Source organism: Tympanuchus pallidicinctus, unplaced genomic scaffold, assembly GCF_026119805.1.
Source record: "Tympanuchus pallidicinctus isolate F22 unplaced genomic scaffold, pur_lepc_1.0 scaffold13, whole genome shotgun sequence".
Classification (NCBI taxonomy): domain Eukaryota; kingdom Metazoa; phylum Chordata; class Aves; order Galliformes; family Phasianidae; genus Tympanuchus; species Tympanuchus pallidicinctus.
The window spans coordinates 17,341,381-17,358,683 of record NW_026294648.1 but is presented as its reverse complement, the minus strand read 5'-3'; the positions used below and the strand labels follow the sequence as shown (position 1 = coordinate 17,358,683).

The 17,303-nt window shown below is 57.2% G+C and overlaps 1 protein-coding gene across 2 annotated transcripts in view; it reads right to left on the bottom strand.

The window, feature by feature from the left end:
• MID2 (midline 2) overlaps positions 1–15,417 on the bottom strand; it is a 52,110-nt gene extending 36,693 nt beyond the window's left edge. The window contains exons 1-2 of one of the 2 annotated variants that reach the window (XM_052673061.1): positions 15,308–15,417; positions 6,179–6,900 (exon numbers count right to left, since the gene is read on the bottom strand). In XM_052673061.1, coding sequence (XP_052529021.1) covers positions 6,179–6,844 — 666 coding nt within the window. In that variant the 5' untranslated portion in view covers positions 6,845–6,900; positions 15,308–15,417. Of the gene's footprint in view, positions 1–6,178; positions 6,901–14,372; positions 14,576–15,307 lie in introns of those variants that run through there. The other variant, XM_052673060.1, reaches the window with a different exon arrangement.
• Between the last annotated feature and the right edge of the window lie 1,886 nt (positions 15,418–17,303).

Sequence of the window (17,303 nt, the reverse complement as noted above, 5' to 3'; positions counted from 1 at the left end):
CACACCCCTGCAGCCACCGTCAGACAGAAGCCTTGAAATGAGAACAGCTTGCAGTTGTTTCAGGAAACAGACGTGCTGTGCCGGGGAGGAAAACGCCCGCGTTAAGTTTGCCCTGCAAGAGTTTGGACTGCAGAGCAGCAGCAGGAGAGGAAAAGCGGCGCTAAGCGGGAACCGAGGAGCAGCAACGGGGAACTCCAGCCTGAAGCCTCCAGAGAGATGTGAGAAAGAAAACTGTAGCATGAAAGCAGCTGAACTGCTAATAAATCTGGTGACAAAAGGAAAATAAGAAGCTGTTCCATCCCATGACAAGGGCTGGATGCAACGAAGATTAGGGCTGATGGGAACCAAAACTGGCTTGAAAAACTGCAGGGCTGCAGCTCGAGGACTGGCACAGACTTGTTCCAGCAAGGAAGAAGTATTATGTATTAGAGATTATTCCCCTTATCCAGAAATAGAAAATTGAACTGCTCAACTCATCATCTCCCACGTAAGCCTGTTTGACAGACATCATGCCCCCACCCAGCACAGGAGGCCGCCAAAGCCAATGCTGGACTTTGCATGCACTTAAATCCCTTCCTTCATTATTATGGCTCTCGTTATTTTTGCAGTGCTTGATCATCATTCCACGTGCAAAGCAACTCGACAGAGCTGTGCAGAACAGCAGGAGGACTGAGACCCAAAGGGGGGGACAGCCCATGGGGCTGCTGCTTGACCTGGGGGCCATGGCTGCCATCCACCCCGTTACTCCTGAGCAGGATGCGTGCTTTCCAAGGCTCTCCTCCCATAAGCCCATTGGCACACATCAAACACCAAGAACGCTGGGGGTTGGAGCAAGAAAGCATTCCCCAAAGGCCATAAACCCAACGTTCTGCCAAGGGAAAACGTTGTGTAACTGGAGATGCAACGTGCTTCCTGCTCTGCTGCACAAATCTTCGCCTGGCAAAGCCTCTTTGAGCAGGAAATTCTGCACGTTCCATATCCCCCAGCCTGTGCGTGGGGCCTGAGAGGGGCTTCCCCATCGCCTATTAATCATAGAATCATTAAGGCTGGAAAAGCCCTCTCAGATCCCCAACCCACCCCGCCATGTTCTTCACCACCACCACCCTCAGTGCCACATCCCCTCTGTTCTGGAGCACCTCCCCATCGCTCCCTGTGCTGCTGCATCACTGCTATTTTGGAAAAGAAACATTTCCCAACATCCAACCCAACCCTCGCACGGTGCAACTCACGGCCATCACCTCTCATCCTGCTCCCACACAACTAATTGCCATTGCTCACAGCCCCATCCATCCAGCCTGGCTTTGAGTGCTTCCAGGGAAGGAGCATTAATCACAGAAACACCAAGGTTGGAAAAGACCTACGAGATCATCCATTCCAACCATCCACCCAGCACCAATAGTTCTCACTAAACCACAACCCTCAACGCAAATCCAAACGTTCCTTGAACGCCTCCAGGGTCGGTGACTCCACCACCTCCCATTCCACTGCCTGTCCACTCTTTCACTCATTTCATTCGCAATAACTCATTAAAAAAATCCAACCCCCTGCCCATAAATGGGATCTCTGGGAGGGAAATCAAGGCATCCAGCATGCAGTGCTGATTCCACGTCCTTCTGACCCACGGAGGATCAGAGGAAGAGTGACCATTGCTACAGAGTAGGAGCTACACCAGACACGAGGGCATGCACTGATCCCTTTTCCCATTGCAGGGCAAAGAAGCCAGGAAAGCTTTGCATCTTCATGGAACCCGTGCTCCACGGCTAAGCCTGCAGCACACATCACGTGGGTTTTTTTGGCAAATCCAAGCAACACCACACTGCCATGGATGCAGGTGCCCCAGCTGGATGCAATGGGAAATGACCATTTGGCTCAAGAGAGACCCTAAACCCGCATCTTCATCACACCAAAAAATCATTCTGGCATCTCACATGCCAAAAAAAGCCAATTGCGAGGCTTTGCATCTCCAGCCTGGACCTGGAGGAAAGCATCCCAAGCAAAGCTGGCTCTGTGTGAGCAGCCCAGTGCTGCAGGCAGCGCACCAGAGCTGGCATCTGTGCCAGTGACGCCTCCCCGCGCTCTGCCAGGACTCACAGCAGTGCCAGCAAGGACCCTGCTCTCAGCTCCTGAATGTGGGAAAAGGAAAATTAAAAAACTAAACCACACGCACACAAAATGCAGTTTAGCCCCATGGCAGCACGGTAAATCATAATGAAGCAGCAATCTCAGTGAGTCACACCGTGCAAGCGAGAGCACGTCCCTCAGGCCCCAGGCACAGAAGCCCCACGCTCAGCACCAAGCAGAGGCTCCTTGCCCTCATTCCTCCCATCCCACCGCCCTCTGAAGGGCCCTGTGCTGCCCATCACTGCCCCACACCCCAGCTGTGCAGCACGGGGACTCATGCAGTACATTTCTCCAGCTTCAGTCAAGCTCAAAACGCACTGGAAGCACAAAGCGTGGTGGGAGATGGCTCACTGCTCCTCTTGGAGCAAAGAGCAGGAATGAAAGCGTTACTTTATTTGACTTTTTGGGGCTATTTCCAGCAAGTCGATCGATAGAAATCTCAGCAGCAGCAATGAGAGCTGCCCCTAAACCAGCTCCTGCAAAAGGAGTGGGGCAGAAGGGGAAGCAAAACAGTGGCACAAAACCCCTTTTCCTGCAAACTCCTTCTGCTGTAGAGCCTCCAGAGCTCACACAGCAAATCCTGCATGCTGTCACCTCCCCAACCCTGCTTTTAATTTCATTTCTAGTGCTGATTTTACAGCTGGTGAGGTGAGCAGGTGGGCTGCTCCCACCCCTCACACCATGGGGAATGTCAGCAGTGAGCCTGCAGGTTTGGGCCACTCACAGCATCCCATGTGTGCAGTGCTGCCCGTCTGCTGGGAGCAGAGCAGGGAGAGCTGCAGGAGGAGGCAGGGCAGAGAGATGCCTTCCACAAACTGGTGGAGCAGGAACAGCACCCGAAAGCAATGCGCCCTGGGCAAGCAGTGTGGTGTAAACATGCAGAGTTGGGGATGCACGGAATAATAGAAACAGAACACACCTTAAAGGGAGTAGAGGTGGATCCTAAAATGCCTTTCAATGGCACGTGGGCATTTTGGAGATGCCCAAGTCCTGGCTTCAGCATGCAGAACTGCAGTGTTTTGGGATCCGACAAAGAACCCCCACCAAGGAGATGTGCAGAATGCACGGTGCTTTGGACAAATTGCAGTCACTTGCTCCAAGTTTCCATCACACACATGCAATAATAATAATGATAATAAATCTGGAAGGCATTGCTAGCTGGAGCAGCACGATGAGAGCTGCGGGCAGCCGGGCTGCAGGGCAGCTCCTGTGAGGCTGCAGAGCATCAGGTGGGCAGAGGACCACAAGCATCTCCATAAAAAGCAACGGGCCCAAGCACGGTCAGGGCTACAGACTGAGGCTGTGAACAGATGAGGAGTAAAGGCAGCTGCAAAGATTGACTGTGGTGTCAAAGCTTGGCTCAGAATCGATCCCGTGGCGTTGGACGAGGCACCCAAAGAAGAGCACAAGAAAAGCACAGCTGCTGCCCAGCCAGGGGCTGCGCACTGCTGACCACACTGCAGCCACGCCGCGTCAACCAGAGCCCTGCAGCAACTACAGAGCAAAGAGCAACAAAAGGAAGAAGTTTCCACCACGCGTCGCTTAGTTTCAAAACCAACCATGGAGCGTCAGCGTGCTTAAAGCCACGCAGAAGCGCCGGTCAGCACAGTTTGATTTGCCATGCTTTGCAGTCCGTTACACTCGGAGATTTATCTGCGGCCCCAGCAGAGTGCAGCTCAGATGAGGTGTTTCTGCCAGCATGGACGGAGCTTGCACTGCAGTTCATTTGGCATTCACGCAGGCAGCAAAACCCTCAGCCCTCTCAGCTCGGCTGAGCAGGCAGAGATGCAGCTTTGCATTTCAAAATGCGGTTCTTCCATTCCCTCCTCGCACTGCAAGGGGTAAAGCAGCGACCCACCAGCCTGCCTTAGGGAAGGAAACTTTCTGCTGGACCAGGGTTACCCTGGAGCCGTCCTGCAGCCCTGGTTGGATGCTCACATCCCACATCCATTCCCAAACACTCCTCACCTGGGCAATTCCCACCTGAGACAGGGAAAGGGGGAACGGGAGGCTGCCGGAGCACCGTGCCAGCAGAGCTGCTTCTCTGCCAGGGAGCAAGGAATCCACCCATGCTGGATGAGCAGCACAGGGGAATGTTTATAGCAGAGGAGAGCTTCCTTTCTCATCCAAAATCACTTAAGACTGTTATTTAAACATGGAAGGGGGGTGTTCTGGCAACGTGCACAGATTTGGTTGGAGCAGCAGCTTAGCTCGTCAGGCCTTTTGCCTTCACATGAGCCTGCTTGGCTCGCCGACGCGATGGGGAAATATTAAAAGGGCTTTAACTCCTGTCCCAGGGTCCTACTGCACGCAAACATCCACGGACCTTCCTTTCTAAGGTTTCCAATTTGCTAATTGAGACGTTTCCTCATGGAAAAAGAATGTTCTGAAGCGAGGAACGCTGCGCTGGCGCTGAGAGGGGGGACATGGAGGTGAGGCACATGGAGGGGCTGCGTCACCAGCACAGAGCTGGGAGGTTCTGGGAAGTGCAGGTGGGAAACCTGCCTGGGAAGCAGCTCGTGGGAAACTCTCCGCCTAGGAAGACGGATGCCTGGAGACAAAGCTTTGTTCTTCCCTTTTCTAATCAACCCAGAGCGCGCGGAAGAAGTCATCTCCATTTTTGCAAGTGATGGAAGCATTTCTTCTGCCCTCAGGAAACGTGAGAGCAGAAAAATCGATGTTGTCTGAGGGATTAACGAGAGAATGAGCCAAGAAAAGCACTTCTGGGGCAGCACAAGCCCAGAACATTATGGGAGAAGGGGCTGAGGAAGAAGTGCTGGAGAAGGGCTGCAACTGGAACACAACAGCAGGCGCAGCCTCGTCGTTGTGACCCCCAGATGGGACCAGCTATGTTTTTTTCCAGTATTAAAAAAAAGAGAGAGAGAATTTAGGCCATTTTGTAGACTCACAGAGAACGTGTGGGGGACAGAGAGGGATTTCTAACTTTATATAGGTCAAACATCATCCACATGGGCTCACATGGTACCCAGCCCCAGCACAGGCGCTGCATAGAAATGAAGCTTGCAGCACCCCAGAGGGCTGCCTGAAGTTTGCTCTCTGTGAGCAGGGAAGCGGGGATTCGCTGTGGATCGATTCGAGGGCTGGAAAACTACCACAAAACCACCCTTTCTGCAGCTCGTGGGTGTGAGGATGGGACAACGCCACGCTGGAGGTGGCACTGCTCACTGGCAGATGTCCTGCAGGAGGCCGAAGGACAGAGGAGCAGTTTGGGGTGCTGGGACAGGAGAGGGGAAGCTCCATCTCTGCCTCCTTCTGCCTCAATCACAAAATCATTCGGGTCAGAAAAGAGCTCGAAATCACCAAGTCCAAGCCATCAAGTCCCAGCCCACCCCACCATGCCCATCCCCACGTCCCTCGGTGCCACATCCCCACGGTTCTGGAGCACCTCCAGGAACGGTGACCCCACCACTCCCTGGGCAGCTGTGCATCACTGCTCTTTGGAGTGTTTCCTAACACCCAACCTGACCATCTCCTGGTGCAGCTTAATGCCATCCCCTCTCATTCTATCATAGCTATCTGGGAACAACAACTGTGAGACTGACCACACATCACCACAACCTCCTTCTGGGGAGATGGAGAGCACCATGAGCTCCCGAGCCTCCTCTTCTTCAAACTGAATGATCCCAGCTCCCTCTGCGACTCCCCATAGGGCTGGTGCTCCAGACTCTCGCAGCTCCTTGCCCTTCTCTGTGCACACTCCAGTGCCTCAGTGTCTTTCTTGCAGTGAGGATCCCTTCAGCTCCATCCCATCTCTCATCTAAGCACGAAGTTTTGCCGTGGGGAACCCCCTGCTAAGCCACATCCTTTTTCAGGCCAGCGATGCCAACAGAGCACCCCTATTTCCGAGCCATTTGCTGAGCACAGGCACGCTCCCCACTCTCTCCATCCACATCCAAGGAAGCCGATGAGCAGCAGAGCCTCTCACCAGCAAAGCAGCCCCGGAAACGCAGAACCTGGAGGAGCCCAAAAGCTCCAACCCCCACCTCAGAGACGCCACGCGGGTCCCCAACGCACCCCAGCCACCAGCTACCCTTACCTTGAGCTTCTCGAAGCGATCGCTGAGCGACGCCACTTGGTGATCGCGGTGCCGCCCCACCAGTTTACATAAGGCACAGATGAGCTGGTCGTCAGCCACGCAGTACATGTTCACCTTCTCGTTCTCGTGCTCCAGGCAGGTGAGACCTCGGAAGTGCGCGTCGGGCACGGGTTCCACCAGCCGGTGGCTGGTGAAGGGCTTCTTGTTGGGGTGCGTGGCCCGCAGGCAGCGGTCACAGTAGGACACCTCGCAGGTGATGCACGTCTTGACGGCATCCCTCGGCGGGTCCTGCTCGCAGAACTGGCAGGCGATCCTCTCGCCGCTCACCGACATGGTGGGGTTGGGGCGGTAGGGCCGATCGCGGCGGCTCTCGCTGGGGGAGTTGGGGCCGCTGAGCGACGCCTTCTGGAAGCGGTCGATGATGTTTTGCAGCGTCACATTCCTCTTGAGGCCCTCCAGGCCGCGGTGGTTGAGGGAGATGACATAGCGACAGGTGGGGCACTGGAAGGCGCTGAGGGGCTCGATGCTCTCGCCGGAGGAGCAGCCGGACAGCAGGATGCGGTGGGCGCAGCTGAAGCACAGGCTGTGGGCGCAGGGCAGAAGCAGAGGATCTTCGAATAACTCCAGGCAGATTGGGCAGGTCAATTCGGACTCCAGTGTTTCCATCTTTAGTTAAAACGATCCCAATCCAGCGTCAAAACCCCGGGGAGCTGGTCTGTGACCTGCCGGGGGGGGGGGGAGAGCAGAGGTTGGGTGTGAGAAACAAAGCTGGGCAGCTCCTTCCCACCGGGAGGTCAACAACACCTGAATCTGCACAGCTCTGTGGCTATCTAGGAAACAATTCCGCCCCGAAAGAGCAGTGATGCACAGCACAGCTGCCCAGGGAGCACTGGGGTCACCCAGAGGTGTCGGTCTCATTGTTGTTCCCAGATAGCTACGATAGGATGAGGGGTGATGGCCTTAAGTTGCACCAGGAGATGGTCAGGTTGGGGATGAGGAAAAACCCCAAAAAGCAGTGATGCACAGCACAACTGCCCAGGGAGCTGGTGGGTCACACAGAGATGTCCCAGAGCCATGGGGATGTGACACTGAGGAACGTGGGGATAGGCACGGTGGGGTGGGCTGGGGTTGGGGGTCTGAGAAGGCTCTTCCAACCCGAGTGATTCTGTGATCCTTTGCACCCCAATGCTGCCCAGTCCAGCTCCCAACTGGTACCAGCGTGAGGAAACCCTGCAGGATGGGAGATGTGCTGGGAGCACAAGGAGCCTCTCCATCACCTTCCACCCCAGCCAGGAAGGACAACTCAGGCAGTGCAGCCAAAAACAAAAATGGGAGAAACCACGCGATTCCATGCTGCCAAAAGAGAGCAACCAGGGCCGTGTGCTGCTTTCCCACACTTGCAAGGGCAAAGCCAGGCCTTGAGCACCCTCCTTGGTGGCTGCACAGCCCCTCCTCATCTCGGTGAAGGGAAAGAGGTGCACTGCATCCCAGGAACTGAGCAGAGCCGTTCCCGAGGTCCAACGCTTCCAGCTCTCTCAGCTGCCCACTTTTAGGAGCAGGGAAGGAAGAGCAGCCAAATTACAGGCTGCACGCTCCCAGCCCTCAGCTGTCCTCAAGCCAATGATGCCCAAATCAGCTCCAGCTGGGGGGAAAACCAGCTCCAGGCTTGCAGTGAGCTCCTTTCAAGCCACTGCCTGAGTGTCCCCAAAATGCAAGCTTGCACGTGGAAGAGAATAACAGCCTGCCGGGTGCTAACAAGAGAAACCGCATGCTTTCCTCCAGCTTCGGCACGGCTGTGTGCGGTAGCAAGGACTAATTAACGAGGAGGGGCACGGCGGTGGGCTTCCTCCGGGTCTGCTCTGTATTAGAGGCGAGCAGCCCGTGCCGCTGGCGAAACTGCAATCAATTAGCCAGCCCCGCTGCTTCCCTGCGGTGCAGGAACACGCGGCTGGAGGAGCCTGCTCAGAATTAGCATGTGAGTGCAGAGCCTCGGCACCAGCCCGGAAACATCTCCTGCAAATGAGAGGCAGCGTTTAATTAGGCGGGAAGAGGCTGGGGGAGCCCCGCACTGCGGCTGCTGGGGATGCTCCACGGTGGAAAATGCAAACTGCAGCCAAGGATGCACAGAAAGGGCAGGATGGGGGGGGGGGTCTTGCTGAAATTTGTGGTGTGGGGGACGCCTGTGAGAGAATCTGCCCATGGGATGTCAGTGCTGGTACCCAAAGCTGCACCTGGAGCCCCAAACCCACCCCTCCAGGAGCCCTCAAAAGCTTCCAGCTTTCGCTTTCCAATTCAGTCCACAAGTTCAGGAAGAAACTACCCAGGAGAAGCTGCACGTTGTGTCCCCTCTGCACCCACTGCTTGCCTTCTCTTTGCTCACCCCTAGCCCAGCAAAGAAGGCAGACATCACCCAGGAGCTCACAGGTCCCAGATGCGATCTGCAACCCCACGCCGGCTCACCAGGAGCAAGCAGCACCTCCCACCTGCCTGCAACCCCTCCTGTCAACTCACAGCTCCGCCTGCCCTCCAAGCGCTTCCCAGCAGCAAACACCATCAGCACTCTGCCCCTCCTCGCTGCCCCACGCAGCTCCAGCTCCTCCCTGCTCCGGCTCAGGGGGCTCAAGCAACGTTCTGATTAATTAAGCAACGTTCTGACCGTGCAGCAATCTTACTGCAGGCTCCACGGCGCCACAAACCTCCTGGGAGACGGAGCTCGCTCCCTGCTTTGCTGCGATGCTCAGGGCAGAGCGCAGCCCCCTCCCTCAGCTGGGAGGATGCAAAGCTCCTCTTTGCTTCGCCCTGTTGGCCATTCACACATTAACCTTTGTTTTCCTCCAGGACTTCGTCCTTTAGACAGCAGGGAGCCCTGCAGACCGTGCTGCCGTGCAGAGTGGGCGCTGCACCTGCGTGCATCAGGCGCTCCGGAGCCTTTCATGCTGCACACTTTGATGTTCTCTTTGATGTTCGGGACGAGGAAAAGAAAAACCGATCAGATTAAAACCTGCTTTGTTGATAGTCATTAACTCCCTAAACATAAAAACAACTTGAGGAGGGAACGGGGGTTTACAAACAGCGCAGCATTGTGTCCAAGGGTCAGCCGGGCCATAGGGGAGAGCAACGAGCAGCTGGGCTGGGATGTGACTGCCTGAAAGCAGCCCTGAAACGAAGCTGGAGAGAAAAGCAGACGGGCAGCATCCTTCCCATGCGTGGTGGCTGCTCAGCACGCTGTCACATATCCCCATGTGCTGCTCTGTGCAGCCTCCCCTCCGCTTCCCAGCAGGCAGACAAGGAAACCAGCAGCTCAGGGACAGGAGAAGCACAGCAGAACCCCAACCTGTCCCATGTCAGCACCCAGCCTGGCTCACCAGCAGCATCCCCAGCTCGCAGCCCAGCCCAGAGCATCACCAGCCCCATGGGATGCAGCAGGGAACTGCACTGAGGATCACTAAAGCACCCCATCACCTCTGCCAGGTCCCCCCGTTCCCCACACCAGGGAGCTCTGCACACCCCCAAGGCCTGTTCTGTGCTCCACACTGCAAAACCCCTCCACTCCTCTCCAGGGCAGCTCTCCAGAGCTCACAGGTGGGGAGCTCAGCCCCTCCAGGCCCATCAACCACGAGTTTCCCTTTTATTCCCCCCCGCCCCTCGTTCCTTTTCTTCTTTCTTTTCTCCCCCCAAGGAAATAACTGCAGCCAGAAGGGCTCCGCCGCTTCCAAGAACGAGCCTTACAAAATACACCGCGTTGTTCCACCCTTATGTCTTAAAAAAAAAAAAAAAAGAAGTTATAAAAATATGGCAACCCTTTCCTTAATTGGCTCTGTGACAGCAGGATAGGAAACGCGGGCAGCCGTCGTCTTTGCGCTTTTCGTTGCCTATGGGAAAAGGAGCTGGAAAGAAAACCATAAGGAAAAGCAGCACCCCCAGTCGGCCCCATGGCCGCCCTCAGCCCCACGGCACTCAGCCTCATCCATGAGCCCTAATTTTGGTGGCACATCCCCCTCCTCCCCCCCCCCAAATGCTGCTCCCAGCAACGCCAGGCCCTGCACCATCACCTCTCAGGTGGGTGCTGCGCTTCATTCCCCCATCCCAGCAAGGGGAGTTTCCCATTACGCCGACCCACACGACACCCACTGACCAACACGGTGGTGTTGGAGGAGCCCAGCCCCACTGTGCACGGCTCCCATTCTTCCACAGGTGCCTTCTTTGGGATTTTCCCCTTTTCTCACACTTTCCAGCCCCATAACACATCTCCTTTCAGCAAGCAGCTCTGAGTCAGCACCACGTGCCGGCCCCATAATGCAGTATTTGGGATCAGCAGAGATCCAGCACCAGGTGCCGGCCCCATAATGCATTATTTGGGATCAGCACAGACCCAGCACCAGGTGCTGGCCCCATAATGTGCTATTTGGGATCTGTGCAGACCCTGCAAGCACCCAGGCCCAGCAACCACAGCACAGATGGAGCTGTGCATGTCCCCCCACTGCCCATCCCAGAGCCGTTTGCTCTCCTGCCATCTCCACTCTCTTCCATTCCCCTTCACAGCCCAGCGCACCCAGCCGCTCTGGGAGCCAAATCCCTCTGGCTTTCTCAGCACTTTAATTAAAGCTCAGCCTGGTGGAAACACCGGACCCTACCAGCAAGAAATCCACCTGCCCAGACCCCAGCAGGAGCACCCCAGCACACAGAGCTGGCACAGGGGCACAGCACACAGCCCCCGGTGAGCAGCAATGCAGCTGGAGCTGCGCTGCAGCCTCGCAAGCAGCCAGAGGGCTCTGGTTCTGCAAGGACAAGGGGAGGGCACGGCTGCAAGCTCTCATCCCAGGGATGGATGCTGCATGGAGATGTGTGGGGTGCAGAGACACACGGCTGTGCAGCCACCCCACGGAAGCTCAGCTCCCTTACTGAACCAGATGCAAAGCTTGGGGTTCCTGTACATCTTCCAGCACAGATGATGTTTGCATCCAGCTGCTACAAGCTAAAACAGCACAGCATGGAGCCAGCCAGGCTGCCCAGGACCCTCAGACCCTGCATGCGCTGAAGGAGCCTTCATTGCGGGACATCCTTAAGACAGATTGCTCTTAAAGAGCATTGGCCAGCTTGCATGTGTTTCCCCACGCTGTACTGGGATACCATGCAGCCTCAGAGCCCCTTGGAGCTCCTCCTCCAAGTTTCTCACTGCTCGATTTGCTGTGCTTTATTATTTCCAAGAGGAGCCAGCAGCTCTCCAACTAGATGAAGGGACAGGGGACAGCTCAGGCCCCAGCAAGGGGCTCCTCCTGCCCACCCTGTGCACCACCATCCCCACTGAGCCCATCAGCTCACAGCTGTGCATCCCAAAATGACCCCCAACACGTGCCCAGCTCTGAGCACTGCTTTCCCCCTACTCAGTGCCCAGCACACGCTCACAAAGCCACCGCAAGCAGGAGAAGGGCTGCTCAGACACCCCCCCATGCAGTGCCCTTGTGCCCTGCTAATTGGTGACCGTACAACCCCAGCCCCATCCCAAGCCCCAAAACCACAACCAGCCAAGATGTGACAGATGCCACAGAGCTGGGAAATCTAAAGGCCATTGTACAGCTCTAAGTTTAGTTATATCCGTGCTGCCTGCGTGGGGCTGCATTCCTGGCCAAGAGGGTAAGATAAACAGGGCTTCCTGCAGGAACTGCAGACAATGGGGAGCAATCAGCACTAATCCCCAGCACGGGAACAATGCAGGTAGGAAATATTTTGAGCTCAGCTCAGGAAGAGGCACCCAGGCCGATGGAACAGCAGCAGGGCTCAGCCCACAGCCCCATATGGGAGCTGCCCCACTGCAGGCTCAGGGGCTGCCTTGGGGAGGACGTTGCTCAGCCACTGCCCATCATTTGGGGGGTTGGTGGTAAATCCAGGACCACAGATGCTCCTGGGATGCATGGGGGTTTTGCTGGAAGACTCAAAGCTCTTCCACCAGCACATCAAGCCTGCCTCAGGCTGCATTCCACCTCCATCACCCCCCAACCCCTTCCAACACGCTGCCACACAGAGGTACGGGGCCAGAAGCACCCAGCATGAGCTCCTATGGTCACAACTAGCAGGGCTCCCTTCTTCTAAAGCACAACCAAGTCCCAGAGCAGGACAGCTCTTTTACCATCACTGCAGCTGGCAGGCAGTAATCCCACCCAGTCATCCCTGGGCTACCAGGGGCTGCAACATCCTCTGCATTTGGCACTGCCCGTGCAAACACCTGGGGTCTCATTGCCTCCGTGCAGCCTCTGTGGGAGGCTTTCTCCAGGAGAAGTGGAAAAGGATGGAACAAGAGCACAAATGAGCCTCTCCTTATCAAGAAACAGCTTTCCCAGGGGGAAGCAGGAGCTCCGGGGCTATCAGGGGCTATCAACCCTGGGGGCATCACCACGGAGGAAAAGAGCAGCAGCCACGGCTGCTTGGCATACAGACCTCTCCTTGCTTCCCCCAGCCCTTCCCTGCAGCCAGGGAAAAGCTCCAAGCACAAAGCAGAGCTCGTTCCTGGGAAGGGGAATGAAAACCAGGCAAGCAGGCACCCAGAGCCACGGCCAGGTCCCAGCATGCTGCAGCTGTACCGTGATGCAACGCACAGCTGGGAGCAGTCGGGGGAACGTGCTAAGCAGAGGTAAAGGCCTGGGCCCGTGCATCCACCCTAAAAAAGCATAGCACCCAATGCTTGCTTTGCCATAGCTCTGTGATTTCAAGTGTCCGGGTGTCACCCCGAGGAGGGACACCATCACCACGACGTCTCCCACCCCAAAACCCCATCGGATGGCAGCACCCGGGCATCAGCTCCTATGGATCCCCACCCAGGGCAGCCCACGCCGGTGCCTGACCCACCTCCAAGCTCACTCCATGGGGCTGCAGGATGCTGAGCTCCCGCTGTGCACACACAGATGTACATGTGCACATTCCCTCTGCTCCCACGCAGACCTCAGGCCAGCTGATGCTTCTGACGCTCCAGCTCAGCTCCAGGAAGAGCTCTGCCTGAAGTTCATTTTTTCCCCTACTTTGATCGACCAATTCAGAACCGAGTTTGCATATTCAAACGACATTTAATTTCTAGGCCATTCCCCCCAGAGCGTGGCTGGCGAAACGAGACCCAAACGAACAGAGCCAGCAATTAATTCCCCTGTGAGACACAAATTCCAGCAATAAATAATGGTAATGGTATTCCGCAGAGGCACAGTGCCCCTTTCATTTCCCAATCCCGAGCGACGTCACGGGAAGCCGGCGAGCCGGGCTGCTCCTGGCAGACACCCCACGAATGTGCTGCGCTGTGGGGCCTGCAGAAAGCATCTCCTGCACTGCTGTAAGGCACCGGGCTCAGCTCCGTTTGGTGCAGCCCCAGCCCTGCGCTGTGCACCGGGTGACGGTGTGGTGCTGGGGCAGCTGGGGACAGCGGCTCTGGACGCCACAAGCATCGCAGGGAAAGGGATGTGAGCACAAGGAGGGAGCAGGAATGAGGTGCCCCTTTGGGTACGTTGGGTTTGCCTGCTTGGGGAGGAACCCGCAGACGGATGGAGCCTCCAGGCAGCACAATGGGCCATTTCCTAAGAAAGGGCAGCGTGTCCAGCGGCACAAAGGGCACTTATTGTGCGGGAGGGGAGCTGTCAGAGCCACACGGGGCTGCCAGAAACCCCTCCGCAGCCCCAAACCCCACTGCCCCATGCTGCAGCCCCGTCTCAGCACATGCCAGCAGCCAAGACTGACTGCGAGGACTGTGAGAGGTGGGGAGCAGGAAGGAGGTGTGGGATGGAGGGACCCCCCCTCCGGGGCACAAAGCCACCACACGGATGGAGATGACAGCCGAGGGAGGCTCTCGCTGGCCTCCACGCCATTCCCTCTTCTTGGGAAAAGGCAAGGTGGGGGCAGGCCGTAGCCTGCATTAGCTGGGGGGGGAGGAGAAATTCGGCAAGAGCTGGGCATGGAGCGCAGCAAAGCGCCGGTGTGGGGGTTGTGGCCTCTCCAGTGACGCGGCACAGCTGTCACCCGAGGTGTGACACGGCTCCGGGGTCAGGCACCAACCCGAGAGGCTCAAAAAAACAAAAGAAACCCCCAAACTCTAAAACCCCAAACTTCCAACCACCCCTCTGCTGAGCAGAAACCCACAGCGTGCTTGGGAACGCGGCCCCCCAACCCCCAAAAGGAGAGATGACCCCCCATACAAAACCAACACAAAGTCACCGACCCATCTCACGCGCTCCAGGGACGATCCCATGCCGCCTGCCGGCACACGGACAGCAACGCACGGATCCGGAGCGGCAGCTCGGAGCTCCGGAGCCACACCAGCACCTGCCCCGGCCAAGGCAGCTTCCTTCAACCTTCCTCCTCCTCCTCATCGCTGCGTACTTCCCATGGGCGGCCTCGAGGAACGCAAATCCCTCGGTGCCGGCCGAACCCCCTCTCAGCGTTTTGCAGCCTAGCGAGGAGCGCTCTTTAAAACGGAGGGGGGAAAAAACCCGAGCCCGGAACGCAGCACGGAGCACCTGCAGCTTCCCGGCAGCGCCTCCCGCATCTCGCAAACCCCGCAGCGCTGCGGGACCCACCGGGCCGGGGGGGGGGGAAGGAAGGCAGCGGGTCCGGGCACCGTGCGGCGTTGGGGAGCGTTCTGTAGAACTCGGCGCTGCCCTTCGGGACCGGCAGCACCGCCCGGAGCTCAGCGCAGCGCCCGCGATGCCCGGTGCGCATTTCTCCGCGCTCCGCTGCGTTTTGGGTTTTTTTGTTGTTGTTTTTTGGGTTTTTTTGGGGGGGAGGGGGGAGGAGGAAGATGGGGGAGAAGCCGGCATTTCTCCTTTCGCCGTCCGCTTCCATTTCAACTTCAGCGGGTCGGGGGGCAGCGGGAGCGCGGATCTCACGGCCGAACCCCGCGAAACGGCAGCGGGGAAAAACCGGCACCCCTCCCCCCCCCCTAAAAAAAATTAAATTAAATTAGAAAAGGCAGCGGGACGATTCCGGTGGAAAAGGGCCGGCACGGAAGCACGGAGCCACCCGCCCTACAACCGGATGGCGGAGCGCCATAAATCCTACAAGAACCCCTAAAAAACCCAGGGCGGGGCCGAACCCCCCCATTCTTTTTGCCCGCAGTGCCCCCCCACGCGATCTCGGTGCCCCCTTTCCTCTTACCAGCGGGCTGCGGCAGCCTCCCCACCGCTGCCCGGGCATCTTGGAGGCGGCGGCGGTGCGGGGGAGACGGCGGCGGCGCGGGCGGGCGGCGGCGGAGCTGCGGGGCGGGGGGGGTTGGGGGGGGGAGAGGCGGGACCGAAGTGCTGCCCGTCCCACCGCCCCCCACCGCCCCGCCCGCTCCAGGTGAGGCCGAGCCGGGCCGGGCCCGAGCGCTCCCGTAGGGCTGGGAAACGGAGGCTGGGGGGGGATCGCAGCTGCAGAACCACCGCGCGCCCCATCCTCATCTCAAATCCCCCTCCGGCACCGCTCAACGAGGATGGCTTTCCTGGTTGCGGCCGAGCCACATCAGCCTTTATTACATATATCCGTGCAGTAAACAAGCGGTCCCATCGCAGCCCCCTGCTCGCCCCCCTCGAACCCAGTTTCCTATGGGAACGGCAGCGACCCCAACCCGGGCCCTGCGCCGAGCTGCGGGTGGCAGAGGTGACCCTGGGCCAGCAGGCACCGAGTGGCACTGCGTGGAGCAAGCAGGGCAGCTCCGTGTCAACACACTGAGTCACGTTCCTTAGGGGTGAGGACATCACCTCCGGCTGCCCCACGTCTGGGTGTTTTGCAGCACCCTTCCCATGTCAGTGCATTTGGGTCAGGGGGTTCTTTGCTTTTCACACCCAATGCGTTGTTGGGAGCTGGGGGTCCTGGCGTGCATCAACATCCACATCCCACCAATGGGAAATGAAGATGCTTCGGTCACACTGCACGCCTGGGGAGCTCAGCAAGGAACTGACGGAGCTCTAAAGCACGACTCGCCCTCTGACATCTGTTCTTACGGTGGAAAAAACACAAAAACCCTTTTAACGTATGAATCCCTCTTCCAAAACAGCTCTGTGAGGCAGGACAGGTGAATTCCCCTGCATGGATATCATCACCTTTTCTTTTTGTGTTTCGATGGCTTCGTGCTCTCCAGGTCTCCCCAGCACCTCCCTCACCCTCGCTGGTTTTCGCTCTCTCCTCCTTTGCTGCTGCTCGGGGATGGGAAGCGGCTGCTTTGCACCACCTCATGTTGAGCTCTGGAATTTCACAGCCTGATCCCAATTTCCCATGCTGAGCAAACCGTGGAACAGCCAGAACAGGCTGTGCTGGCTCAGCACCCGTTGCCCAACACTTCTTTGGGGTTTGGTGGCTCAGCCATGCGCTTCCCTTTCACCATCAGCATCCGAAGCAGGTGTGCATACATCCCTGTGCACAGCTCTAACAGGAGAGGCAACGGGCTGCATTGACAGCTTCGTGCCTGTGTGTAACCCCATCCTGCTGTCTTCCAGGGGAGGGAAATGCCCACTTCTGTTGGTATAGGATGCAGCTTTTGGAGAGCCTGCAGCAGCTGGGACCCTACAGCCCCCCCTGAGGGAGCAGCACACGGTGCTACGTCTGGTGGAGGGCTGCAATGCCCTCCAGACCCCTCTCACTGCACCCACACTCCCCAGCCCTGTGTTCCTGCAGCACACCACGCTGCCTTTCCGGATGCTGCAGGGCAGTCTGTGCGCCTTGCAAAAGAGAAACTGGCTTGCAGCAGCCACAACAGCCCCACAAGACCTACCCTGACCTTACAGAAACATTCCCACCCTTCCCAGCTCACTCCAAACAGCCCTTTTGCATTTACTCACATCTCCCACTGGTTTCAACCTCAGGTACCAGCAGGTAAAGCACACCCAGCTGTTAATAATGGAACAAATCACACACGCATTCAGTAAGACCTGAGTCTGACTTAGAATAAAATCAGTCACATCACTCCCAGAGTGCTGAAGACCTGCACTTCTCCCCCATCACCTACAGACCTCAAAACAGTTTTCCTTTCCTTTCCTTTCCTTTCCTTTCCTTTCCTTTCCTTTCCTTTCCTTTCCTTTCCTTTCCTTTCCTTTCCTTTCCTTTCCTTTCCTTTCCTTTCCTTTCCTTTCCTTTCCTTTCCTTTCCTTTCCTTTCCTTTCCTTTCCTTTCCTTT